General features: G+C 48.1%; 1 protein-coding gene across 4 annotated transcripts in view; it reads right to left on the bottom strand.

Moving 5' to 3' along the window:
* IL4R (interleukin 4 receptor) overlaps positions 1-27,150 on the bottom strand; it is a 52,056-nt gene that overhangs the window by 6,522 nt on the left and 18,384 nt on the right. Inside the window, exons 1-8 of one of the 4 annotated variants that reach the window (XM_032157175.2) lie at positions 24,026-24,288; positions 22,965-23,045; positions 17,940-18,027; positions 15,935-16,073; positions 13,175-13,326; positions 11,561-11,712; positions 5,484-5,640; positions 2,289-2,388 (exon numbers count right to left, since the gene is read on the bottom strand). In XM_032157175.2, coding sequence (XP_032013066.1) covers positions 2,289-2,388; positions 5,484-5,640; positions 11,561-11,712; positions 13,175-13,326; positions 15,935-16,073; positions 17,940-18,027 — 788 coding nt within the window. In that variant the 5' untranslated portion in view covers positions 22,965-23,045; positions 24,026-24,288. Of the gene's footprint in view, positions 1-2,288; positions 2,389-5,483; positions 5,641-11,560; positions 11,713-13,174; positions 13,327-15,934; positions 16,074-17,939; positions 18,028-22,964; positions 23,929-24,025; positions 24,289-27,150 lie in introns of those variants that run through there. The other 3 variants (XM_058440845.1, XM_032157174.2, XM_058440846.1) reach the window with 3 other exon arrangements.

Genomic DNA, 27,150 nt, shown 5'->3' with positions numbered 1-27,150 from the left:
AAATGGAGACAGAAATGCTTATATGAGGCCGGGCATGGTGGTTCACACCTGTAATCCCAGCACTTTGGGAGGCCAAGGCAGGTGGATCACCTGAGGTCAGAAGTTCGAGAGCAGCCTGGCCAATATGGTGAAACACCGTCTCTACTAAAAATGCAAAACTTAGCCAGGCATGGTGGCAGGTGCCTGCAGTCCCAGCTACTCAGGAGGCTGAGGCAGGAGAATCGCTTGAACCCAGAAGCTGGAGGTTGCAGTGAGCCGAGATCGCGCCACTGCACTCCAGCCTGGGGGACAAAGTGAGACTCCATCTCAAAAAAAAAGAAAGAAATGCTTATGTGAGGTTATTCATTCGTGGCAATAAGTGCCATGAATAAAGATAAAGGGGTAGAAGTTCAAGACCAGCCTGGGCTACATAAGTGACAGCCAGTCTCTACAAAATGTAAGAAAATTGGCCAGGCACAGTGGCTCATGCCTGTAATCCCAGCACCTTGGGAGGCTGAGGTGGGTGGATCACTTGAGGTCAGGAGTTCAAGACCATCCTGGCCAACATGGTGAAACCCCATCTCTACTAAAAATACAAAAATTAGCTGGGTGTAGTGGCACATGCCTGTAATCCCAGCTAGTCAGGAGGCTAAGGCAGGAGAATCGCTTGAACCCGGGAGGCAGAGGTTGCAGTGAGTCGAGATCACACCACTGCACTCCAGCTTGGTCTTTGAGACTCCACTCTGTCTCAAAAAATAAAATAAAATAAAATAAAAATAAGAAAATTAGCCAGGCGTGGTGGCATGTGCCTGTTGTCCCAGCTGCTCTGGAAGTTGAAATGGGAGGATCACTTTAGCCCAGGAATTGGAGGCTGCAGTGAGCCGTAACCGCACCACTGCACTCCAGCGTGGGTGACAGAGTGAGAACCTGTCTAAAAAACAGAACAAAACAAGAAACCAATGACAAAGAACAGCAAACAGGCTGGCATGCTGGGATATGGTGATGGGGAGTGGGAAGAGGTACAGGTGATGGGGAAACTGAGGCTCAGAGCAAGGCGATCAGTCCAAGGTTGCTTGGAGGCATCAGTGACAAGATATGGAGGGGAATTTGCATTCCCTGCCTACCTGGGGTGTGCTGGGCCCAGAGTGGGCACTTTCATCAATCATGTTAATAATCCTTAGCCACCTCTAATCCTGACTTGGTGAGGTTGAGCTTGCTAGTCCCATTTCAGAGATGGGAGGACTGAGGCTCTGAGACACCATGATTCCAAGGGCTGGCAAGAGCTCTCTGGAAACAAGGCTCCTTCCACCACCTCCCAGCCACTCGCCACTCCTCTCCTCCCTCAGCCTTTACTGTGATTCGGCCTTTTCTGGCTGATGAAATATGTTCTCACCATCACTCTCAATCTGCAAAGCAGGAACCCCAGGCTTAGGGGTTTCGGCAACTTGTCAGCCACCAGCTACCAAGCTCCAAGGCCAGGATTCAAACCCAGGTCTCCTGACTCCATCAGGGCAATCGTCACAAATTCCTCTGGCTCTTACCACATGCCCCCAAATGCCCCCAATTGCCCAGGCACCCAGCGTCATAAGGGGATATGGGATGACTCTATCTTGCTTATCCCTGGCCAGCTCATTCTCCCCAGTCAGGGCCCCCCTCAGATTTTCCCTCCTTGGAGAGCCTTATCCTGGTCCCCCTTGCAAAAAGCATCCCAGAAGATCTCTGGCCTCCACCCTGGTCTAGTGCATTTAGAGCACGGGTCACTATGGAAAACCACCTGTTTGTGATTGATACATATTTTCTGTCTCCCCAGTAGGATGCCGGTTTTAGAAATGTGGAGTCCTGGCTGGGTGCGTTGGCTCACACCTGTAATCCCAGGATTTTGGGAGGCTGAGGCGGGCAGATCACGAGGTCAGGAGTTCGAGACCAGCCTGACCAACATGGTGAAACCCCGTCTCTACTAAAAATACAAAAAATTAGCCGGGCATGGTGGTGTGCGCCTGTAATCCCAGCTACTCTGGAGGCTGAGGCAGAAGAATTGCTTGAACCCAGGAGGCAGAGGTTACTGTTAGCCAAGATCGTGCCACTACACTCCAGCCTGTGTGACAGAGTGAGACTCTGTCTCAAAAAAAAAAAAAAAAGTGGGGTCCTTGTCAATCTTGTTCTCAGCTCTACTCTCAAGGTGTGTAGTAGCTGCTCAATAAATATGTATTACTGAACGAGAGGACTGCAAAGGGGCAGATTGGAGGGGCAAGTCCCTGCCACCCTGCACTCCAGAGGGACTGCTCGGCGGCACTAGGCCCAGGACTCACTTGGTGATGCTGACATAGCACGACAGGCAGACGGCCAGGATGACAATGCAGGAAACGCTGACGCCCAGCAGGAGGTGCTGCTCGAAGGGCTCCCTGTAGGCTGGAAGTGGGAGGTGAAGCCATGAGCTGAGGTCAGCCGTGATACAGCCTGGGCTCCACTTCCCAGGACTGGAGACGCAGGGTCAGGACCCTCCTCCGAGACCCTCCACGATCTGTCCACCAACCACCCCTCCACCTCATCTCCCCGCCACTCTCCCTCTTGCACGTTGAGTCCTCATCACACCGGCCGCCTCATTGCCCCCTGCTCCTCCAAAGCTCAGTGCCACCTCTAGATCTTGAACTTGTTGCTCTTTCTTTCCGGAAGCACAGAAGTCAAATGCACCAACTTAGGAGCTGGGTGGCTCCTTGCTGTGTGACACAGGACAAGTCCTTTATCTTCTCTGTGCCTCAGCATCCTCATCTGTACTATGGGGTTAATGACAGAACTTATCGTGCAAGGCTGTTGCAAGGATTCCATGATGAATCAATAGATAATGCACTCAGAACAGAGTGGCCTGTCCACACCATTAGCTGCCATCATCTCAACATGGTTGACTTCTGCTTGTTCACTTTCATCACCACATTCTCCAAAAAGATTTCCCCGACACCCTCCCTACCGTTGCCCTCCCATCACTCCATCCCCTTCCTCTGCTTTTATTTTCTTCCCAGCATTCACTGTCATCCAGATCCATGTGATTTCCTTCTTTCTTTATATGTTTGCTTTTTGTCTCTCCCCTCCAGAATGTCAGCTCCACAAGAGTGGAGATTTCTATCTGCTTTGTTCATTGCTGATTCCCCAGTGTCTAGCACAGGGCTAGCCATGTAGGAGGAACTCAGCAACTATTTGCTGAAATAATGAATGAGGGTCCCACACATTGTTATCTGTTTCACACAAGCTATTTCCCTTCCCCAGGCCAATGGCAGATGAGAATCAATTCAAAATGTTCCCAAACACCTGGTTCTGTGCTGGGTTCTGGAGATACAGCCATGGAGACCCTGCCTATGGAGCTCACAGCCCAGGGCAGGAGACACGTGGCTCAACTGATATCCACAGAGCAGGATGAGCAATGCTGAGAGGGCTGTGCAGTGGCAGGGTCGGGGTACTGCCAGCCGCCACTGCACCCACCACGTTGAAGAATCTTCTTTCATTGACAATAGCCCTTACTCCTCCCATTATACAGATGGGGAAACTGAAGCAGTCTTCTTCACTCAACAGCTTTTTCCTCTCTCCCTTGTCAGGGAGCCATGCCCACCCTAAGGCTTGGGCCAATGACGATTATTCTGTTCCCTTTTCCAGGCATTTAAGTTCCCAGTTTTCCTTGCGATGAGCAAGTAATAACAGTAACCATGTAACATGTAACAATCTTGGCAAATGAGAAGTAAGGAGAATTTTGCTAGATAAGCTTCTAGAAAGATGTTTGCTTCCTGATTAAAAAAGAGAGATGCACAAGGTACACTCTCTCGTAGCAGCCTTTCCTTTCCTTCCTGCTTTATGTAAGGCAGTGTGCAACAGCCAACCTGAGCTCATGGGTGGCAAGTCTAAGGATAAAATGCCACCGTGTGAAGGATGGCAGAAGGGAAGATGGCAGAAGGGAAGAGATATCACTTGGCTGCTGCACAAACCCCCGTAGGTCCATTTGTAAGACTTCATTTTATGTGAGATAATATTTCTACTGCAAAAGAACTGTGGGATACCTCACTGAAAAGAGTTGTTTCTGGGATGCAGGTTCTAAGTGAGAAAGTTCCCAGATTCCTTTGTGGCTATGTGTAGTCATGTGACCATTTTCACCAATAGAATTTGAGAGGAAGTGATGCGGCCCACTTCCGGGCTGCCTGCTTTCAAGAAGCAGATATGATCTCCACACCATCAGGCCTCTTCTGCTGGCTGGATACAGACAATGGTGGGGCCCTAGAGCAGGGATTCTTCACTTGGGGTTGATGGACCAACATGGCTGCAGGTAGAATTCAGGGGTCTGAGAACTTGGATGGGAAAGAAATTACATCTTTACTTTCCCTAACCTCTCATACCTAGCATCTCCTTCCATTAAGAATGGAGGAAGGGGCCAGGAACACTGGCTCCCACCTGTAATCCCAGCACTTTGGGAAGCCAAGATGGGAAGATCACTGGGGCCCAGGAGGTCAAGAGCAGCCTGGGCAACATAGTGATACTCTGTGTCTATTTATTTTAAAATTTTAAAAATAAAATAAAATAAAATTTTAAAAAAAGAATGGAGGGAAGAGACCCCAGTAATGACAGCATCAGTGATCCTGTCCCCACCAAAACTCACAGCTATTCTCATATCACATCACAATTTCAGTATCATAAAGTATTATTTATGCTTAGCTACTTTGAAATTACAGTATTTATGAGATCTACCCCTAGAACTTATTATTTATATATCTTAATAAAGAAGCACATATATCTCTAGATTAAAAATGTGTTTAAATGTTTTATAACTGCATTTCAATACAATTAGTTTCCTCTGTAGTTCTATTTATTTTATTTTATTTCATTGTATTTATTTATTTTTAGAGATGGGCTCTTGCTCTGTCACCCAGGTGGGAGTAAAGTGGTATGATCACGGCTCACTGCAGCCTCAAACTCCTGGGCTCAAGTGATCCTCCCACCTCAGCCTTCCCAGTACCTGGGACTACAGGTGCATGCCACCATGCCTGGCTAATTTTTGTACCGATGGGGGTCTCATTATATTGCCCAGGCTGGGATTTTATGTAGTTAAAAATATTCTGAAATGAGGTCCATAGGCTTCACCAGGCTGCCAAAGGAAACCAGGACACAAAAACAGTTAAGAATCTTTGTCCTGGAGAATGATGGCACCACAAGATGGAAAGAACCTCACTCCCCAGACTTCTACAGGGAGGGAAACCACCTACAAACCAGCAACGTTCACGTTAGCTTGTTACGTGAGCAAGAAATATATTCCTATAGTGTTAAGCCATGGAAATTGTGGGCTTGCTTGTTACTGCAGCCTAGCCTGCCTACCTGACAGATACACCATGGCAGGTGGTAATTTCATTATTTGCCATTAGAGGCATCCTATGATATAAAAACCCAGAGACTCAGCCAGGGGAAGTGTCTGGCCACAGGGGAAGAATGGAGAGTGAAGATTAGCATTGCTTAGGCCTCTTGATACTCACAGTTGTGCCACTTGGTGCTGGGGCTCCACTCACTCCAGGTGGTGTTATAGCACTGAGCCCAGGCCCTCACCCGTGCCCTGTAGGAAATCCCAGACTTCAGGGTGCTGGCTGCAATGCGGAGGGAGGGTTCTAGGTAGGTCACGTTATAGATTCTGAACTGGTAGAGAAAAGGGAGACGTTAGTGCACCAGCCGGGGGCGAGGGGCACCAGTGCCCACCCTGGTTGCTGTCCTTAGCTGACCCCACCATGTTTAAGAGTCACCAGCCTGGGTATTTGGTTGTTTGTCCTGTTTAGGCCATTGCTTGCCACCTCTGTAACTGTGACCAGGCTAGAGCAACACGGGTCAGGCTCCCCAACTAACTAGCCATATTATGTTACTTAGGCAAGTTGTTTAACCTTTCTGAGTTTTCGTGAGATAATTCAACTCATCTGTAAAACAAGGGTAAGAGTCCCTACCACCACTTCCTGGCTATGTGACTTTAAGTAAGTGACATAACCTCTCTGGACCTCAATGTCCTCATCTGCAAAATGAGGATAATAAAAGTGCCTATCTCCCTTCCCACAGGGTTGTGGTGATAAGGAAATGGGTTAATATAGGTAAGTATTTCAAATAGGGTTTGGTATACAAAAAGCACAGGGTGATCTTTCTAAAGGACTGGCAGGGTCAAGGTATCTCTCTCTGTCCTTCATGGGCTTCCTAGTGTCTCCATGGTCAAGTCCAAACTCACTGGCCTAGAATCTAATGCTCTGCCCAACCTAGGCTTCACTGAGAAGTGACTTCCAAGATCTATTGTTAAGTAAACAAGGTAAGATGCAGATGTATATGTGTTCTCTGCTTCTTTTTATGTTTTTTGCTTGTTTGTTTGTTTGTTTGTTTTTTAAAGAGAGATGGGGCCAGGCATGGTGGCTCACGCCTGTAATCCCAGCACTTTGGGAGGCCAAAGTGGGTGGATCACTTGAGGTGAGGAGTTCAAGACCAGCCTGGCCAACATGGTGAAACCTGTCTCTACTAAAAATACAAAAATTAGCGAGGTACGGTGGCGGGCACCTGTAATCTCAGCTACTCAGGAGGCTGAGGCAGAAGAATCATTTGAACCTGGGAGGCAGAGATTGCGGTAAGCCGAGATCATGCCACTGCACTCCAGCCTGGGTGACACAGCCAGACTTTGTCTCAAAAAAAAAAAAAAGAGAGAGAGAGAGAGATGGCACAGTGATCATTGCAGACAAACCTACGATGACCCCCATGATCCCCACCTTGAATCATGTCTTTGTGTCATCTGATCTTCTCAAGTGTGGGCAGGACCTGCTACTTGTTTCTAACCCATAGAATATGGTAAAGGTGATGGGGTATATAGAGGATTTCATGGATGTGATTATATTACAGAAGACTTTACATATCCTACTTGCTAGGCAAGTCTCTCTGCCTTGATGGCTTTGCAAAGAGCACAAGGGAAGGAATTCAGGGTTAACTACAACCAACAGCCAGCATGAAACTGAGGCTCTCGGTTCAACAGCCTGCCAGGAAATGAACGTCACCAATATCGTATGAGCTTAGAAGTGACCCTTACCCAGTTGAGCCTCAGATAAAACTGCAGCCCCAGCCCACAACTTGATTATAGCCTCACGAGACTCTGAAGCAGAGAACCTGGCTAAGCTACGTCCAGACTCCCAACCACAGAAACTGTGAGATAATAAACGGGTGTTGTTTAAACCTGTGAAGTTGGTGGTACCATTATTATGCAGCAATAGAAAACTAAGACAGCAATGAATGAACACACACATTTGCTTGTATAGACATAAGCTCTCGCTAAAGGATGCACATGCCCTCTGCCTGCCCTAACCTTGCCTCCCTTTCCCTTCTGGCAAGAGACAGACAGCAGTGGTCAGTCTCTAGGAAGAAAAACAGGAGGCTGGAGTCAGGAGAGAAACATATTTCCATTCTAAGTCCTTTTGTACCATTTGTATTTTTATTTCATGTAACTATTACTTTTACCCTCCAAAAAAGCTTTAAAATGTGATAAATGAACACTATATTCATGACTGACTATGATGGCAGTGAGCAACCTGAGTTCTCATCCTGTCACCCCTCTCCCTGCTAGATCCAGGGCTATGCACCTCTCTGTCCTCCTCCTCAGCCCCCAGCAGTTTCTTTCTGGTTCCTGGCAGCTCCATTTCTGCTTGTGGTTGGAAGCACATTTGGGGAAATTGGTGCAAAGTGAGCCAAGGGGAGGTTTTTTCACAAGAAAGAAGCAAAGTCCCAATAGATTGCTGGAGCAACTACAGGGAGTTCAGAGGTTTTCCTATTACAGAGGAGCTGAGGGTAGGGTGTGAGTTGGGGGGGAGATTGGGGAAGGGAGAGAAAATTCTCACTCCCTTTCGTCTTTCTTTCTAAACATGAGTAAACAAGAAGCAACAGCTAGATGTAAGTTACCGAAGAAATCTTACACCCTGGAAGGGAGTTGGCAACTGGGCAATGTTTTACTAAGAAACAAAAGAGAAATCTGAGCTTCCAAAGAACTACTTATAGTTTGTCTGTTTTTTAACAAGAAGGCCAGGTGTTTGGGAGACCATCTCTGAGAGAAATGTCCATGGGAGGAAAAAGAGCACAGGCTTGGGAGTTCAAATACTGGGTGCAAATCTCAGATCTGGGCTGGATGCAGTGGCTTAAGCCTGTAATCCCAGCACCTTGGGAGGCTGAGCCAGGGGGATCACTTGAAGCCAGGAGATCCAGACCAGCCTGGACAACATGGCGAGACCCTGTCGCTACTAAAAATACAAAAAAATTAGCCTGGCGTGGTGGCCTGTGCCTGTAGTCCCAGCTACCTGGGAGGCAGAGGTGGGAGAATCACCTGAGCCCGGGAAGTCAAGGATGCAGTGAGCCATGATCACGCCACTGCACTCTAGCCTGGGTGACAGAGTGAGACTCTGTCTCAACAACAACAACAACAGAAACTCAGCCCTGCCACTTCCAGCTGTGTGACCCTGAGCGATGTGCCTGGCACATAGTAGGCATATAAAATATGGAAACCATTATGAGGCAGGCATTCAGGGCTCTAACTAAACTTTTGGCTTTGTTTGGTGATTTTCACTACACATATTCCCACATCCCCCATCCCCATAATCCTCAAACATTCCACGAATTTTCAGACCCATAAACCTTTTATCATGCAGTTCCCTCTGCCTGGTCTACCCTTCCCTTCTTTTCCTATCTAGAAAATTCCTATGCATCCTTCAATGCCCAAGCCAAAACTCCCCCTCTACTACGGAACCTTGCCTAGAAATCATCCAGGGGAATGAGTAGCTCTAGCCCCAAAATTCTATAGTAAGTTCCTAATGTTTCTTTCTGGAATTTATCCCACTCAGTATGAGCCACAGCTGGTGTCTGCAGTGCTGTGGCAGATGCAGGTGGACACCCGCCCAGCTTTTATGTCATCGGGTTTAGGTGCCCACTGCTTAGGACAGAACTCCACTGCCTGCAACTCCAGGGCCAACCCTCATTGGTCTAAGCCAATTGTGCCAATCCCATCGCCTGTCCTATCATTCATCAGAGGGGAGCATGTGGCCAAGCTCTGGCCAATCACTAAATTCTTTATGTTCAGCTCTGTCCTTGGGAAGGGAGAGATAGGGTATCTCAGTTGCCACTGTTCCAGCCAAAAGAGAAGCTGGATTTCATCCTTCTGCCTCAGACCCAGTATCCGGAGGCCTGTGGCATCCCTGAGCACCAACATGCCCCTAAGCCATAGCCCAGGCATGCTGACCAATCCAATCCCATGACTGGCATCTGGTGCCGGGTCTTAAACTTGGCTGGCATTTTAGCCAGCACAGTCCTGCTTTCTCTTCCCCAGTTTCCCCTGGGGAAGCCACTCCTGCCTTATTTTCAGTTCATCTGGTTTGGGTGGAGCTGAGCCCACCTGCAGCCCTAAAGGCAGGTATGTGACTCCTCCCTGGACAAGTAGGGCCCTCCACCAGCACCCTCTCCGCCCACAGCCAGTGATTGGTTCAGAGGCTGGCACAAGATCGAAGCCAGGCCACTGAGCAGTAGCCTCAGGACTCTTATTAGAACCATCAAGAAAAAAACCCTTTTCCCACTGTGGCTTTGGGATGTAGGCTGGGAGCAACTAGTAGGCATATCTGCCGCTACGTGAGGGAAGAGCCTGCCTAAAAACAAAGCCAGTACAGAATAAAGCAGGGCACAGAGCTGGACAGGTTCCTAGAAGCTGGATCCAGCCATGCCTGAAGGCAGATCTAGAAATATGAAAATACTAAATAACATATCTTTGGACTCTAAAGGTGGTACCTTTCTCTTCTCCCCAGCCCATCCTTGGGACTCTCCATAGGTCTTGCACAGGCCTGGGGCATGAGAAGGAGATTTATTGACCAAACAAAACTTGCCCCATTCTCTAGCATCTGTGCACTGCTTCCCCGCATGCCCCCAGCTTTCTGAGCCTCTGCTGTGTGAGCCAACTGCCCCATTCCTGCTCCTTCCCCATACCTGGCCCAGTGCCAAAGGGGAAACCAGACCTGAGAGATGTAAATTGACACCCCTGGCTTAGTCAGATTGAGAGGAGGCAGCGACAGATGTCAGCATGGGAGCTTAAGGTGGCGGGTGCCTGCTCCCTGAGAGCCAACCAGGCCCAGCCTGGGCTCCTGGGATGCACAGAGCCGGCCCTCACAAACCTCAAGGAACAAATGACAGACCAGTGTGTGGGACAGCAGGCAGATGGGGATCTCTGTGGCCTGAGGCACTCAAGACAAAGGGTACATGGCTTTTAGGACACATGTGTGCCAAACAGGGGAGCTCATCTGTATCACACACCTTGTACTCTCATAGCCCTGTGGACAGATGCTCTTGTCACTCCTGTGTTACAGATGAGGAAAATGAGGCACAAAGAGGTTATGGGATATGCTCAATATCACACAGCTGGCGAGTGGCAGAGCAGGTATTGGAATGCAGCTCTGTGGGACGCCAGGTCCCATATGCCCGGAGATTGTCCCTCCAATGGGAATGTGAGGAAGGTAGATTCAGGTTGGGAAACATAGGTGGCAGGAAATGACCTCTCCGCACACTAGCAGCAAAAATAGGGGGACTCAGCCACCCACTGTGGACAGCCCCTGCCATTATTGACCTGATAGTTTCCTGTAAATCCTCTCGCCCTTTTTAAAGATGTCAATACATGTATTTAAGAAGGAACTCCACTGGCCAGGTGCGGTGGCTCACACCTGCAATCCCAGCACTTTGGGAGGCCGAGGTGGGTGGATCACCTGAGGTCAGGAGTTTGAGACCAGCCTGGCCAACACGGTGAAACCCCATCTCTACCAAAAATACAAAAATTAGCTAGGCACGGTGGCAGGTGCCTGTAGTCAGTCCCGGCTGCTCAGGAGGCTGAGGCAGGAGAACCGCTAGAACCCAGGAGGCGGAGGTTGCAATGAGCCACGATCACGCCACTGAATTCCACCGTGGGTGACAGAGTGAGACTCTGTCTCAAAACAAACAAACAACAACAACAAAAACTCCACCAACACTACTGTGAAGGGAATGTCAGGACCAGCTTCCATAGGGAACAACCAACAAACTGATCTTGTTTTCTTGGGAAAGTCCAAGCCTGGGGTGTGGCCTCTGCTCTCTTCATTAAGAGGAATTAGTAAGTCAGCTCTATGGAGACTTCCTCCTTATCCGGTTGGCCTCAAAAGGGAACTGACGCGGGTCACTCTCTCTTGAGTCATTATTATTCTCTTCAATAATAGGGTTATTCAAGTGAGCTGTCAATGTGCCACCTACGATTGCTTGCGTCCCCCAAACTGGGAAACACAGATGTGGCCCACAGCCCTACCTTTACAGATGAGGAGCGGCGTGCAGAGATAACTCCCCTTCTCTGATGTGAGGGGTGGGGGGCCAGGAAGCAAAGGGACTTGCCTAGGGCAGAGCCAGGTGAGAAGCCAGGTCTCTAGCTCCTGGGATTTGCTATCCAGCCCCAGGGCTTGCCTCGCAGGCTCCTGGCTCCAGGGACTGGGCCTCTGCTGGTCACCCACCCTGTTCCCCAGAGGTCACAGAAAAACGTCAAAGCATGCCCACTCACATCTGCCGGGTCGTTTTCACTCCAAATGTTGACTGCATAGGTGAGATGATTATACAGGTAATTGTCAGGGGGATACGGGTTGCTCCAGGTCAGCAGCAGAGTGTCGGAGACATTGGTGTGAACTGTGAGGTTTCCTGGGGCCCTGGGTTTCACTGCAGGAGAAGCGGCCTCTATGTGAGGATCTATGCAGTGACTCCCCCATCACCCAGCCCAGCCCCAGCCTGCAAACCACAGCCAGCACCCAGATTTTTGGTCGACAAAAGCTCTGTAGCATACTTCTGGAGCACCACACAGATTCAGAGCCATAGCAAAGAAGATTATAATAATGATAATGTTGCTAAAATTATACATAGAACTTTAGTGTTTATTAATTACCTTTTTTTTTTCTTTTTTGAGACAGGGTCCCACTCTGTTGCCCATGCTGGAGTGCAGTGGCACAATCACAGCTCACTGTAGCCTCAATCGCCCAGGGCTCAAGTGATCTGCCTGCCTTGGGCTGCCAAAGTGCTGAGATTCCAGGTATAAGCCAGCACACCTGGTCTTTATTAACCACCTTTCTATAGTGAAGGCAAAGTGTATGAGCCAAAGTAACCCAAACTTCAGCCTTTTAAAAAATTTTTTTATTTTTTTATTTTTATTTTTTATTTTACTTTTTTTTTTTTTTTTGACGTAATCTCGCTCTGTCGCCTAGGCTGGAGTGCAGTAGCATGATCTAAGCTCACTGCAACCTCCTCCTCCTGGGTTCAAGCCATTCTCCTACCTCAGCCTCCCAAGTAGCTGGGATTACAGGCGCCCGCCACCATGCCAGACTAATTTTTTGTATTTTTAGTAGAGACGGGGTTTTACCATGTTGTCCAGGCTGGTCTCGAACTCCTGACCTCAGGTGATCCGCCCGGCTCGGCCTCCCAAAGTGCTGGGATTATAGGCGTGAACCACCACACCCGGCCTCAAACTTCAGCTTTTACAGCTGCATCCTTCACACCTTTGGCCACATCTCTGTACTTTATGATGAGTTACTGAGTATTTTTCTTTATTTTGATTCATCTGTTTTAAAACTTGGTCTCCTTTGAAGCAATCATATCCATGAGACCTCAGGTTTATATTCCTGTGATGCATGTTATATCATGCATCACTGGAATATAGCGCATGTTTTAAACTCCTGTCACCACACCCCAGCAAGCTCATGGGGGATTCCTGCAGGGACTCCAGGTACCAGGAGAAGGTCAGCCTTCCATGGTGGGACCATCCAAAGCCGCAGCAGCTGACCAGTGGACACAGAATGGAAGGACTGTTCCCAGTTTGGTTTTCAATCAGCAGCAGGCATGCCTTCCAGCAAGCACGCCTCATCTCAATATGCCTTCCTGGGCACTTAAGTTCAGGGGTGGAAACAGCTGGGCTGAAGGGGGCTTGGTGGTCTACTGCGCCCAGCTCCGTTTCAAAGATGGGAGGACTGAGGCCCAGGCAGGGGCAGGAATCCCATCAGATTTGGGAAAATATAGGCGGCTTCCTCCTGCTGTTGCTGTGACTCCACCTCCTCCCCTGCCCACCCCACCCTCAGCCCAGGTGGCTGTGAGAACACACCCACCCACCCCTGCCGCACTCCGCCCTGCTCACCATGCTCACTGGGCTTGAAGGAGCCCTTCCACAGCAGCTGCTGCCCAGCCCACAGATCCAGTGTATAGTTGTCTGCACTGACCATGTCATCCATGAGCAAGTGGCACACGCATCCCGTGCCTCCGTTGTTCTCGGGGACACACGTGTGGGCTCTGCAGATACAGGGGCTGGGTTAGGCTGGTCACCTGTAGGCTGGCTGGGCCCCACAGCTGTGCCCGGGACATGCCTCCAGGAACTGCATCAGACTCTTCCACCTTCTCGATCACGGATGTGAGGACAGATCTGGGGGCTTGGGAGCGGCCAGGGTGTGCTGGGGCAGCCGACCAGGGTTGCCTCCCTTGCTGGCCACAGCCTCTTACCACAAGCACCAGGGATGCTCCTCACACCTGCCTAGCTGCCAGCCCTGGTCCTGGGACTTAGCTTGTCCCTGAAAGCCCATGAAAGGGAAGAACCTGTGGCACTAATTAATTTAGAACAACATAAGCTCTGCATCGCACAGTTTGGCCATAGTAGGATAATTCCAATGTTCCACCTTAACAGCCAACCCACATCTCATGGGCTAGGCCAGGGGTCTGCAAACTTTTTCTGTAACAGGCCAAATAGTTAATATTCTGGACTTCAAAGGCCACACAATTTCCTTTTGTTTTTTTTTTTTTTTTTGGTTATTTGTATAAATTTAGGGGGTACAAGTGTTTTTTTTTTCCTGAGACAAAGTCTCACTCTGTCACCCAGGCTAGAGTGCAGTGGTGCAACCTCGGCTCACTGCAACCTCCATCTCTTGGGCTCAAGCAATTCTCCTGCCTCAGCCTCCCTAGTAGCTGGGATTACAGGTGTGTGCCACTACACCCAGTTAATTGTTGTATTTTTAGTAGAGGCGGAGCTTCACCATGTTGGCCAGGCTGGTCTCGAACTCCTGACCTCAAGTGATCTGCCCACCTCGGCCTCCCAAAGTGCTGGGATTACAGCCGCGAGCCACCGCAGTGCCTGGCCTTACAAGTGCAATTTTGATGGCAAGCCCCAGATCTGTTCTTAGTGGATATGCTGCATAGTGGTGAAGTCTGGGGTTTTGGTGGGTCCATCACCCAAATGGTGTACACTATGCCCATTAAGTAACTTCTCTTCCCTCACCCCTCTCCCACCCTCCCAAGTCTTCAATGTCTGTTATTCCATCGTACATGGAATAATGCCCATGTGTATACATTATGTAACTCTTACTTATAAGTAAGAACATGCAGTATTTGACTTTCCATTTCTGAATTATTTCAATTAAGATAAAGGAGGAGGCTGGACTCAGTGGCTCCTGCCTATAATCTCAGCATTTTGGGAGGCCGAGGTGGGTGGATTATCTGAGTTCAGGAGTTCGAGACCAGCTTGGCCAACGTGGTGAAAACCAGTCTCTACTAAAAATACAAAAAATTAGCCAGGTGTGGTGGCAGGCACCAGTAATCCCAACTACTTGGGAGGCTGAGACAGGAGAATCGCTTGAACCCGGGAGGCAGAGGTTGCAGTGAGCCGAGATTGTGCCATTGCACTCCAGCCTGGGCAACAAGAGCGAAACTCTGTCTCAAAAAAAAAAAACAAACAAAAGATAAAGGAGGGCCATGCAGTTTCTGTTACAACTACTCAATTCTGCTGATGTAGCACAAAAGCAGCCAGTGTGTTTCAATAAAACTTTATTTACAAAAACAAGCAGTGGGCCGGATTTGGCTCACAGGCCATAGTTTGCCAATCCCTGGACTAAGCCAATGGAAACAAAGCACAGCCCATCTACCTTAGAATGATCATGGAATACCACCTCTACTGGTGTACTCTGCATGCTGGTGTGCCGTACATCCCCAGTCTGCCCCATAACTGTGTGTCTTGTGTACGTGATTATGTCCTGGGCACCAGTGTAACAAAGCATCCTGTGCACCATGGAGTAGCCCAGGGAACCACCTGACTCCTATGCCAGGTGCCCTGGTCCATCCACCATCACAGAGAACTCCACACTCAACACTGTACTCCTCAATCAAGGGTCTAGTCCAGTGGTTCTCAAAGTGTGGTCTGGGCCCACCAGGTAAAACTCTTTTCATCATAATACAGGGACGTTATTTGCCTTTTCACTCTCTCTCACTGGCGTACAGTGGAATTTTCTAGAGGCTACATGACCTGTGATCATGTCATTGATCTGACGACTTGTTGAATGCGGGCTTGTGTGTTGTTGTGACTTAAAATTTCTCCATTTTGGGCCGGATACAGTGGCTCACGCCTGTAATCCCAGCACTTTGGGAGGCTGAGGCAGGAGGATCACTGGAGCCCAAGAGTTTGAGAACAGCCTGGGCAACACAGTGAGACCTGCATCTCAATAAGAAAAAAAAATTTTAATTGTTTTAATTTTTTAAAAATTACAAAATTTCTTCATTGCAAGTTCTAATTAGGTAAACATAGAACGATGTGTTACCTACACCAAAGCCCTTTGGGTCCTCACTCATTTTTAAGTATGAAAAAGGGTCCTGAGACCAAAAAGTGTGAGAACTGCTGGTCTAGTGCAGTATTCCAGCCATAATCATGTGCCATGTGGACCAACACTCCCACCATGCGCTCCACTGTATCTTACATAACATGTGCCCGGAGATGGGACCTCCCCTCTAACACCATATAAACAGCAGCAAACCGTACTCAGCATCCTGCGCTCCAGCACACCACCTGGACCCAGCTCACTCTTCGGGCAAACCCTTTGGGCACAACCTCCCCAAACCTCCAGCTCCAGCGCAGGCTTACTCGGAGAGCAGAAAAACCAGCTGGTACGACAGGCGGAGCTCAGTGCTGCAATTGGTGGGACCGTGCATCTTCCACTCGCAGGTAGAGATGCTCATGTAGTCGGAGACACAGGTGGGCTCCTGCAGGAGCTTCATGTTCCCTGGGGATACACAGGAGCAGCCTGAGCGGCCAGGAATGCAATGCGTGAGGGGGACTTGCACCCAAACAGGACCAAGGGGAACAGCACAAAACCACAGTGCAGGCAAAGTTGAGGGCCAGCGCCCACAGAGCTGGGGCCAGGACCAGGGCTGCTGGAGCTTCCCAGCTAGTGTTGGGATGACTGTGGAAGTTGAAGAAATACCCATGGGTGCGGGGGCCGTTAGAGAAGAATGAACCAAGTGCACCTTTATCTTACACAAACTTGACAACTTGTTCTTGGCCAAATTAAAGGGAAAACATGTAGCAGTTTAAGGAGTGCCATTCCATCACACCACGCCTCTGCCCTCGAGCTAGGGGAAGTGCCACTTCCCCATTTGCCCACTATCTGCGCCCCTCTTAGTCTCCACCCCTTTCTGCCCTCTCTGTGCTCAGGAGGCTGATACCACAGTCTTCATCAGCGGGTACCCTTGGCCTTTGGTTTCTGGTTGAGTTTGGCCAATGAGAGAGAGGAGATGGATGGGCTGGAGGAAACATCGGGGTCCTTCTCCTTTCAGCACCCTCCTAGCTTGTCAGTGGCCACAGCAGGACTGGAATTGGCAGGATGTACACTGAGTTTGCTAAATCACCTGAGCATGAGACCACCCAGCCCCCAAGCCTCAGGCGCCTCCATGCTTCCAAGCTCAGTGCCACGCCCATCTCAGCTGACAACAACTTGCATAAGGGCTTACCATGTTAAGGAGCTGTCTTAGATAGCAAATAAATATTCCACGCTCATCTCATGTCCAAAACTAACTCCTGATTCCTGCCCCTCCCCAAAGTACCTTCTCTTCTGGCATCCTTCTGCATTTCAGAAAGGACAACCGCGTCCTTCCCAGTAGTTTAGGTCAGAAATCTTGGGGTCATCCTGGCCACTTCTCTTTCTCTCTCTTTCACCTCAATTCCAATCTGTCCTCAAATCTACCTCCCAGAGGGATCCGGAGCCTCTCATCTCCTCCACTCCAGACCTCCCTCCAGACCTCCTGGCTTCCACCCTCGTCCTTTCTCCACACGGCATCCTGAGGGGTCCTTTGGAACATAATGGATGATATGGATCCTCTGCTCAAACATTGCAAGGTCCTTTTTGATTCAGCCACCCTGTCACTTTGCTGACCTTCGCTGCTTCCTCCTGCTGCTCACTCTCCTCCGCCACATTCCCTCCTGTGCTCAACCCTCCCGCCAGGCTCAGTGCCAGGCCTCTCTGCCAAGAATGAGCCTTCCCCAGATAGCCGCACGGTTCCCGCTTCCTCCAAGTCAGCTCAATGAGGCCTTCCCTGACTTCCCTACTTTAAACTGCAATCCGCCCCCTACTCCACCCAGCTTCCCCAACCCCCTCTTATGCTGTTCTGTGTTCTTTCCCTATCACCTTCTCTTTTTTTTTTCAGACAGGGTCTCACTTTCTCACCCAGGCTGGAGTGTAGTGGTGCGATCACAGTTCACTGCAGCCTTGACCCCCTGAGTTTGAGGGATCCTCCCACCTCGGCCTCCGGAGTAGCTGGGGCTACAGGCGTGCACCTCCATACCTGGCTAATATTTTTATTATTTGTAGAGACAAGGTCTCCCTATGTTGCCCAGGCTGACCTCAGACTCCTGGGCTCAAGCGATCCTCCCGCCTCGGCCTCCCGAAGTGCTGGGATTATAGGTGTGAGCCACTGCACCCGGCCCCCATCACTTTCTAACAATCTTTAGAATTTACTGATAATCAGGGCCACCTGTCATTGGCTGTCCCCTCCCACTGCAGTGTAATCTCCATAAGGCCAGGTGACATACCACAGGACCCTGGCATGCCATTAATAGCCAACAAATGAATGATTGAGAAGCGGTGACTTACCAGAGCTTGCCACCTGCAGCAGGACCAGGCAGCTCACAGGGAACAGGAACTCAGAGCAAAGCCACCCCATTGGGAGATGCCAAGGCATCTGCAGAGAGAGAGGACGCAGGTTAGTGCTGATCTGTGCTTCCAGCAGAGCTCATCTTATTCAACACGCAACCCTCCCCTGCCCTGGCCATTTATTTGTTTGTTTGCTTGTTTGTTTTTCCGAGACAGAGTCTCGCTCTGTCTCCAAGGCTGGAGTGTAGTGGTGTAATCTCAGCTCACTGCAAACTCTACCTCCTGGGTTCAAGCAATTCTCCTGCCTCAGCCTCCCAAGTAGCTGGGATTACAGGTGCCCACCACCACATCTGGCTAATTTTTGTATTTTTAGTAGAGACGGGGTTTCACCATGTTGGCCAGGCTGGTCTCGAACTTCCGAGCTCATGATCTGCCCCTCTGGTCTTCTCGAAGTGCTGGGATTATAGGCCTGAGCCACTGCGCCCAGCCATGCCCTGGCCATTTGTGTCTCTGCCGACAACAGGTCCTCCACGTTCACAGAGCTCTTTCTATAATCATGAAACAACACCCAGACCCACGAAGTCCAGAGGGTGAGCCACACAACAACTGTCCCAAGAGATGCTTCCGGAAGTGGCCTTCCTTGGACAACCCTCTACACGTTTCTCTGATTATTTCCTGAGGCTTAAATACCTGCTCTGTCACTGACTAGATGTGAACCTTGAGCAAGCTGTGCTTCAGTGCCTCAGTTTCCTTATCTATAAAGTGGGAATAAGAATAGCCCCATCTGATTGAAGTGTTGTGGGGATTAAATGAGCTAACACAGACAGAGCCCTCCAACAGTGATCGGAACACAGTGAAGTCTCAAGTAACATTACCAGTCAGCTTAGTCCATACAGGCTGCTATAACAAAAATACCTTAGAGCAGGTAATTTACAAAGAACAGAAATGTATTGCTCTATTGGGTGCAATGGTGTGTATCTCTAGTCCCAGCTACTCGGGAAGGTGGGGTGGATCACCTGAGTCCAGGGGTTTGAGACCAGCCTAGGGAACATAGTGAGACCTCATGGTGAATTTCTGAAAAATTGTTTTAAATTTTATTATTCAGGCCAGACGCAGTGGCTCACACCTGTATTTCCAGCACTTTGGGGGGCCAAGGCAGGTGGATCACCTGAGGTCAGGAGTTCGAGATCAGCCTGGTCAACATGCGAAACCCTGTCTCTACTAAAAATACAAAAGCTAGCTGAGTTTGGTGGTGGGCACCTGTAATTCCAGTTACTCTGGAGGCTGGGGCAAGAGAATCACTTGAACTGGGGTAGGCAGAGGTTGCAGTGAGTCAAGATCACATCACTGTACTCCAGCCTGGGTGACAAGAGCAAGACTCCATCTCAAAATAAATAAATAATAAGTAAATAAATTTTCTAATGCATAGTTCTGGAGGCTGGGAAGTCCAAGATCACGACACTAGGAGATCCAGATCTGGTGAGAGCCCATTCCTCACAGATGATGCCATGCTGCTGTGTCTTCATATGACAGAAGGGGCAAACACACTTCCTTCAGCACTTTCATAAGGGCACAAACCCCATTCATGACCAACAGCAGAGCCCTCATGACTTAATCACTTCTCCAAAGGCCCCATTTCTTAATATGACTACAATGGGGATGAAGTTTCAACATATGAATTTGGGGGAACACATTCAGACCATAGCACCAGCTATTAACATTAAGAAAAAATGTTCAGAAGCCAGGTGCTTCACCTGTAATCCCAGCACTTTGGGAGGCTAAGGAGGGAGGATGGCTTGAGCCCAGGAGTTCAAGACCAGCCTGGGCAACAGAGTGAGACCTCATCTCTACAAAAATTAAACAAAATCAGCCAGGCATGGTGGTGCATGCCTGTAATCCCAGCTACTTGGGAGGTTGAGGTGGGAAGATCGTTTGAGCCTGAGATGTCAAGGCTGCAGTAAGCCAAGATTGTACCACTGCACTCCAGCAAGACCCTGTCATAAAAAAAAAAAAAAAAAAGAAAAAAAAAAAGAAAGTTTGGGAGGCTGAGGCGGGCAGATCACGAGGTCAGGAGTTCGAGACCAGCCTGGCCAACATAGTGAAACCCTGTCTCTACCAAAAATACAAAAATTAGCCGAGTGTGGTGGCACACACCTGTGGTCCCAGCTACATGGGAGGCTGAGGTGGGAGAATCGCTTGAACCCAGGAGGCGGAGGTTGCAGTGAGCCGAGACCATGCCATTGCACTCCAGCCTGGGTGACAGAGTGAGACTCCACCTCAAAAAAAAAAAAAAAAAGAAAAGAAAAAAATGCTAAGAAGCAGAATCTCACAGAGTCAAGTGTGTACTTTTCCCCAGCACTTCTGGTACATAATGTCAAATCCCCTCCAAAAATTGTGTACTGGGGCTGGGCGTGGTGGCTCACATCTGTAATCCCAGCACTTTAGGAGTTCACAACCATCTGGCCAACATGGTGAAACCCCGTCTCTACCAAAAATACAAAAAAAAATTAGCTGGGCAGTAGTGGCGCGTGCCTGTAATCCCGGCTACTCAGGAGGCTGAGGCAGCAAAATCGCTTGAGCCTGGGAGGTGGAGGTTGTGGTGAGCCAAGATCGCACCACTGCACTCTAGGCTGGGCGACACAGTGAGACCCTGTTGCAAAAAAAAAGAAAAAGAAAAAAGCACGCACTGGGTTATATCCCCTGCAATGTTTCAAGTGCCCATCCTTCACTTCTCGCTTGGGTCTCTCTCCTGGGATCTTATTCAAAAAAGCAGCTCCCAGGCTTTGTTCTGCTAGTGAGTAGCTCTTTGCCATTAATGGCATTTCTCTTTTGGTGCTCTGGCTGTGTTTCTGTGGCACAGGAATGGTTCCAAGGCTAACCTCACAGGCTTGCAGCACACAGGAACTGAGGTGTTGCCTCTGAAGCACTGTGTGCAGTGTCTGGGGCACCATAAGACTTAAGGCCACCTCAGGAGCTTTGAGCCCCTGCTGATCGCTCTCCAGGTGACTTGGGCACACTTGAAGGCCCTCCCCAGCAGGGTTCCACCTCCCTCATGCATGGGCCCAGCACCTACGCCTGCCCATGCATCCTACGCCTGCCACCTGCACTTCTTCTTCTTCTTTTTTTTTTTTTTAACATTTCATTTCATTTCACTTCATTTCATTTCAATGAGACAGAGTTTCGCTCTTGTTGCCCAGGCTGGAGTAAAATGGCGCGATCTCGGCTCACTGCAACCTCCACCTCCCGGGTTCAAGCGATTCTCCTGCCTCAGCCTCCTGAGTAGCTGGGATTACAGGCATGGGCCACACACCCGACTAATTTTGTATTTTTAGTAGAGATAGGGTTTCTCCATGCTGGTCAGGCTGGTCTTGAACTCCCTACCCCAGGTGATCCACCTGCCTCGGCCTCCCAAAATGCTGGGATTACAGGCGTGAGCCACCGTGCCCGGCTGCCACCTGCACTTCTTAAACACACCAAACTCAGTCCCACCTCCATGCCTTTCCTCTCTCTGTCCCCTCCACCTGGAGGCACCTTCCCTTCCTCCCTTTTCTTTTCTTTTTTTTTTTTTGAGATGGAGTTTACTCTGTCACCCAAGCTAGAGTGTAGTGGTTTAATCTCGACTCCCTGCAACCTCCGCCTCCCAGGCTCAAGCAATCCTCCCACCTCAGCCTCCTGAGTAGCTGGGACCACAGATGTGAGCCATGAGGCCTGGCTAAGCGTTTGTATTTTTGGTAGAGATGGGGTCTCATTATGTTGCCCAGGCTGGTCTCGAACTCCTGAGTTCAAGCGATCGCCCACCTTGGTCTCCCAAAGTGCTGGGATTACAGGCATGAGCCACTGTACCCGGCCCTTCCTCCCTTACGCGTGCTTTTCTTCTCTTCCCCTAATTTATGATGGCACAAAATCAATGTGTGTTCAGTGGAAGCAGTACTTGGAGCACCCATATGACCATTCTGTTTTTCACTCTCAGTATTCCATAAACTACACGAGCTATTCAACACTTTATAACAAAACAGGCTTTGTGTTAGATGACTTTGCGCAATGTAAGTGTTCCGAGCTAGGTTAAGCTATGACATTCAGTAGGTTAGGAGTATGAAGTACATTTCTGACTTAATAATATTTTCAACTTATGATAAATTTATGGGGACAAAACCCCATCATTAAGAAACATCTGTGTATGAGACACATACACACACTCACATATCTCCATAATGAATAAATTACCCCAATACCTCAGTATGCATGTCAGAAAAACAAGGACATTCTCTGCATAACCACAACACAACCATCGAAATCAGGAAATTAACAGTGATGCATCACTGCTATCTCATATCATCCACAGCCCCTATTTATGTTTTGCTAATTGCTTCAATAATGCCCTTTATACATCCAGGATCCAATCCAAGATCATTCATCACATTTGATTATCATTCCTTCCTAGTGAGCAGGTCTTGGCTTCTAAATACTATTCTGTACTGAAAGGAACCAGAGCTCCTTAGAGAAATGGCTGATTCCAGGAGAAGGAAAAGTACCAGATACGCTTGGAATTCTTGTGCCAGACAATAAGGAAGTACTCAGCAGCTAGCTTGACCTGGACAAAATGGGCACAATTTGAGCATGAAAGTGAATATTGTGGTATCCACTTGGAACCCTTGGAGTTAAAGTCCAGGAGTCTGTATTGACATAGATCAATAAATGGAGGAAGCCGGGTGCAGTGGTGTGTGCCTGTAATCCCAGCTTCTTGGGAGGCTGAGGGAGGAGGATGGCTTGAGCCTGGGACTTGGGAGGCTGCAGTGAGCTGTGATCGCACCACCGCACTCCAGCCTGGGCAACAGAGTCAGACTTCATCTCTAATAAATAAATAAACAGGGAAGAAGGGAAAGCTCTATTTTACTATGACAGCCTCAAAGTAACTCCCGGCAAAACTTGTATTGTTTATTAACTAATGAGTGAAAATACTTATCAATGAACCTTACAATACAGAAACCTGGCAGACACCACCTTCACCAAGTGATCTAAACTCACCAACAGGAATGGGACAAATCTCCAACTTCACCTCCCTGAAACAATGCCTGAGAAGAGCACAGCATGTCTTTTCCTGGGTTCCTGCCAAGGATGCATAAATCATTTGGAAACGTCAGACAAATATACACCAAGGGCCAGTCTATATGCAGGAACTGGCCGCTACTCCTCACGAAGTGCCGGGGGTGCAAAGGACAAGCCAGCCTGGGACAACTGTCCCTTTTTAAATTGTCTGTCATGGTGAGTAAAATAATTAAAAAGGTAAGTGTCAGGTTATCGTGGTCAAGTACACGGCAAGACGAGATGATTTCAAGTTCCCATTCTAAATCAAGAGACTCCTGGCCGGGCGCGGTGGCTCACACCTGTAATCCCAGCACTTCAGGAGGCCGAGGCGGGTGGATCATGAGGTCAGGAGATCGAGACCATCCTGGCTAATATGGTGAAACCCAGTCTGTACTAAAAATACAAAAAATTAGCTGGGTGTGGTGGCAGGTGCCTGTAGTCCCAGCTACTCAGGAGGCTGAGGCAGGAGAATGGTGTGAACCCGGGAGGTGGAGCTTGCAGTGAGCTGAGATTGAGCCACTGCACTCCAGCCTGGGCGAAAGAGCGAGTCTCTGTCTCAGAAAAAAAAAAAGAGATTCCTGAAGTGGTGGAGTTGGAAGGGGTCTCAGGGGTCACCTGCCAAGCTCAACTGCCATCCTGGACAAGGATGTCCTGCAAACACCCCACCTCTGACATGTTGCCAGGCAGTTTCAGCCCGTATCCCGCCACAGATGGAGCAATCACTCTCAGGTCTCAGTTAAGCAGAGCCATTGGAAACAGCCTCCTTATGTTGAGTCAAGGCTTTGTGTAAACAAAATCCCTGCTTGCCCAGCAACTTACCTTGTACTTGACACTTTGCTAGGCGCTTTAGAAGTATTACCTCACCGAATCCACACAAGAATCCTGAAAGGTAGGCTGTTATCCCAACTGTCTAGCTAAGGAAACTGAGGCCAGAGAGGTCAAATAACCCATCCACCAGGTCCCACAGCTGGTAAAAGGGCAGAGCTAGAATCAGAACCCACGTTTGTTTGCTTCTGAGCCCACCGTGGATTCCGGTATACCAGTTCCTTCAACCTCATCTCCTAAAACTGCAGGCTGAACCCAAAAAGATGAAATAAAATGAGCCGGGTAGTGCTGGCCATCCTGCTTGTCAATTTCAAACAACAGTTCCACAAGTGTAGGATAAGAAAATCTGACTGAGCAGCAGAAAAGTCCTGGGGATTTTATCATCTGCAATATCTCCAAAAGCCAATGGTGAAGCAGCAACTTAAAAAAAAAAAAAAAAATGAGTCACCTGAGGTCATATTAACAGAGGTATCCATTTATAGAATGTTACATCTCACAGCAGCAGAATATACATTCTCCTCAAGTTCACGTGGAATAATCACCAAGACAGACCACATTCTGGGACATAAAACAACCTTAAGAGATTTAAAACATTAGAAATCATACAAAGTATGCTCTTAGGCCACAATGGATTCAAATTAGAAGTCACTAGCAGGAAGAAAGCCAGAAAATTCCCAAGTATTTGGAGATTTAAAAACACACTTCCGAATAACATATGGATCAAAGAAGAAATCACAAGAGAAATTAAAAATATTTTTAACTAAATAAAAATGAAAATATAGCCTATCAAAATCTGTGAGACGTAGCAAAAGCAGTGTTTAGAGGGAAATTTATATTATTGAATGTATATCTTAGAAAGAAAGTTCTAAAATCAATAATCTGTTTCCATCTAGAGTACTAGAAACAGAAAAGCAATATATGTCTAAAACAAGCAGAAGAAAAAAATACAAAATTGGAGCATACATCAATGAAATTAAAAATAGAAAATGAATCAAGGAAAATTAATGAAATCAAAAATTGGTTCTTTGAAAAGATCAATGAAATTGATAAATCTCTACCTAGGCGAATCAAAAGAATAAGAGAGAAGGCACAAATTAATAATAATGTGATATGGTCTGGCTCTGTGTCCCCACCCAAATCTCATCTTGAATTGTAATATGAATTGTAATCCCCAGGTGTTGGGGGAAGGACCTCATGGGAGGTGATTAGATTAAGGGTGCAGTTCCCCCATGCTGTTTTCGTGATAGTGAGTGAGTTCTCATGAGATCTGATGGTTTTATAAAGGGCTTTCTCCCCCTTTTCTTGGCACTTCTCCTTCCTGATGTCATGTGAAAAAGGATGTCTTTGCTTCCCTTTCCGCCATGATTATAAGTTTCCTGAAGCCTCCCCAGCCCTGCAGAACTGTGAGTCAAACCTCTTCCCTTTATAAATTACCCAGTCTTGGGCATGTCCTTAGAGCATCGTGAGAACAAACTGATACCATTGTAAACTAAAGAAAAGTTCTTAGAAGTGACACATGCCTGTAGTCCCAGCTACTGGGAAGGCTGAGACAGGAGGATCACTTGAGCCCAGGAGGTTAAGGCTGCAGTGGGCTGTGTTCATGCCACTGCACTCCAGCCTGGGCAACAGAGAAAGATCCTGTCTCAAAAAATAAAAAATAAAATTTTTAAATTAAAAAAAAGTGGCACTACATAATGATTCAGGAGTTAATTCTCCAAGAAGATGTAAATAACAATCCTTAATGTGTATGTAACAATAAAGGGTCAAAATATGTAAGGCAAAAACTGAGAGCAGCAAGGAGAAATAGAGAAATCTGTGATTATTCTGAATAATACTATTACTGGATAATAAAAGTATTATTACTATTACTTCAACTCTTTTGGTAATTGACAGATCCAGCAGGCAGAAATCATTAAGGACATAGTTGAATTGAACAGTGCTGTCAATCAACTGGATCTAAGTGCAGTGTGCAACCGCAACTTGGCATCCCTTTGGAAGGAATACTGCTGTCATGTATGACAACAACCAACACAGAGAGGGCCTGAGAATCCCAGGATGCCTAGAAAAGTCTTTACCTAGAAAGCTCTGCCCTCCTATACTGGGCAGCCTCACCATTCACTTAAACACACAGAGTTTACCGCATGCCAAGTTTTCTTTTACACCTTTTACATATACGAATGCATTTAATACTCTATGAAATAGGTAATATTATTTTCTCCATTTTCAGATGAGGAAACCAAGGCACAGAAAGGCTGAGTGATTTGTCTGAGGTTGCACAGCTGTGACAGTCATGGGTCTTAAATCCAGCACTCAAGCTCCAAAGCTTTGGTTCTTAACTACTATCTGTCTAGAAGTCAGAGTCCCTAGTGTTTTGGGGGTCAATGACCTATCGAGCATCTAATGCAAACCCCAAACCCTGTTTCTGGCAATGTGCATACACTTAATTCTGCATTCCATTTTAGGGGTTCACAGAATCCCTGAAGCCCAAGTGAGGACCTCAGGTCAAAGGCCTGTCCTCTAAGCAGTGGGCAGCTTTTGAGGGTCTTTGAGCAGGAGAGTGGCAAATTTTTGAGAAGTCTGGGGGAATGTGGGCAGTTAGCAGTTGCTGCAGATGAGGCTTACCCTGCCTCTTCTCCACATCACAGCCAGAGCCATTTTAAAATCAGAAATGAGGCCAGGGCCAGCTCACACATCCAATGCCCCCTGGCTCCTAAAGGGCTTCTTCACAGGGGCCACAGATCCCCAAGGGTTTCACAGCTCATTAGAGAAGCATCTCTGACTTAGAATAAAATCCAAGCCCTAGAGTGAAAAAAGCCAGTTCCCAGAGTACACACCCCGTGACTCCATTTATGTAACATACTTGAAATCACATAACTATGGAAATGGAAAACACATTAGTGGTTGCCAGGGGCTGAGGGGGTGGGTCAGGAAGGAAGTTGGATGTGGCTATAAAAGGAGAATTTGAGCCATCCTTGTGATGATAGAACTGTGCTGGATCCTGGCTGCATACACAAACCCATGCAGTGATAAAATTGCATAGCACTAAACCACACATGCGTATGCAAACACAAAAATGAGTACAAGTAAATCGGGAAATCCGAATAAGGTCAGTAGATTATATCAGTGTCAATATCCCAGCTGTGATACTGTATTACAGATTTCTACAATCTTGCCCTTGGGGGGAACAGCATAGAAGCAGGGGTCTCTCTGCGATTTCTTTTTCTTTTTCTTGTCTTTTTTTTTTGAGATGGAGTCTCACTCTGTTGCCCAGGCTAGAGTGCAGTGGTGTGATCTTGGCTCA

Source organism: Hylobates moloch, unplaced genomic scaffold, assembly GCF_009828535.3.
Source record: "Hylobates moloch isolate HMO894 unplaced genomic scaffold, HMol_V3 SCAFFOLD_6, whole genome shotgun sequence".
NCBI lineage: Eukaryota > Metazoa > Chordata > Mammalia > Primates > Hylobatidae > Hylobates > Hylobates moloch.
Note: the sequence above shows the minus strand (reverse complement) of the source record. Positions and strands in the feature narration are given on the sequence as shown.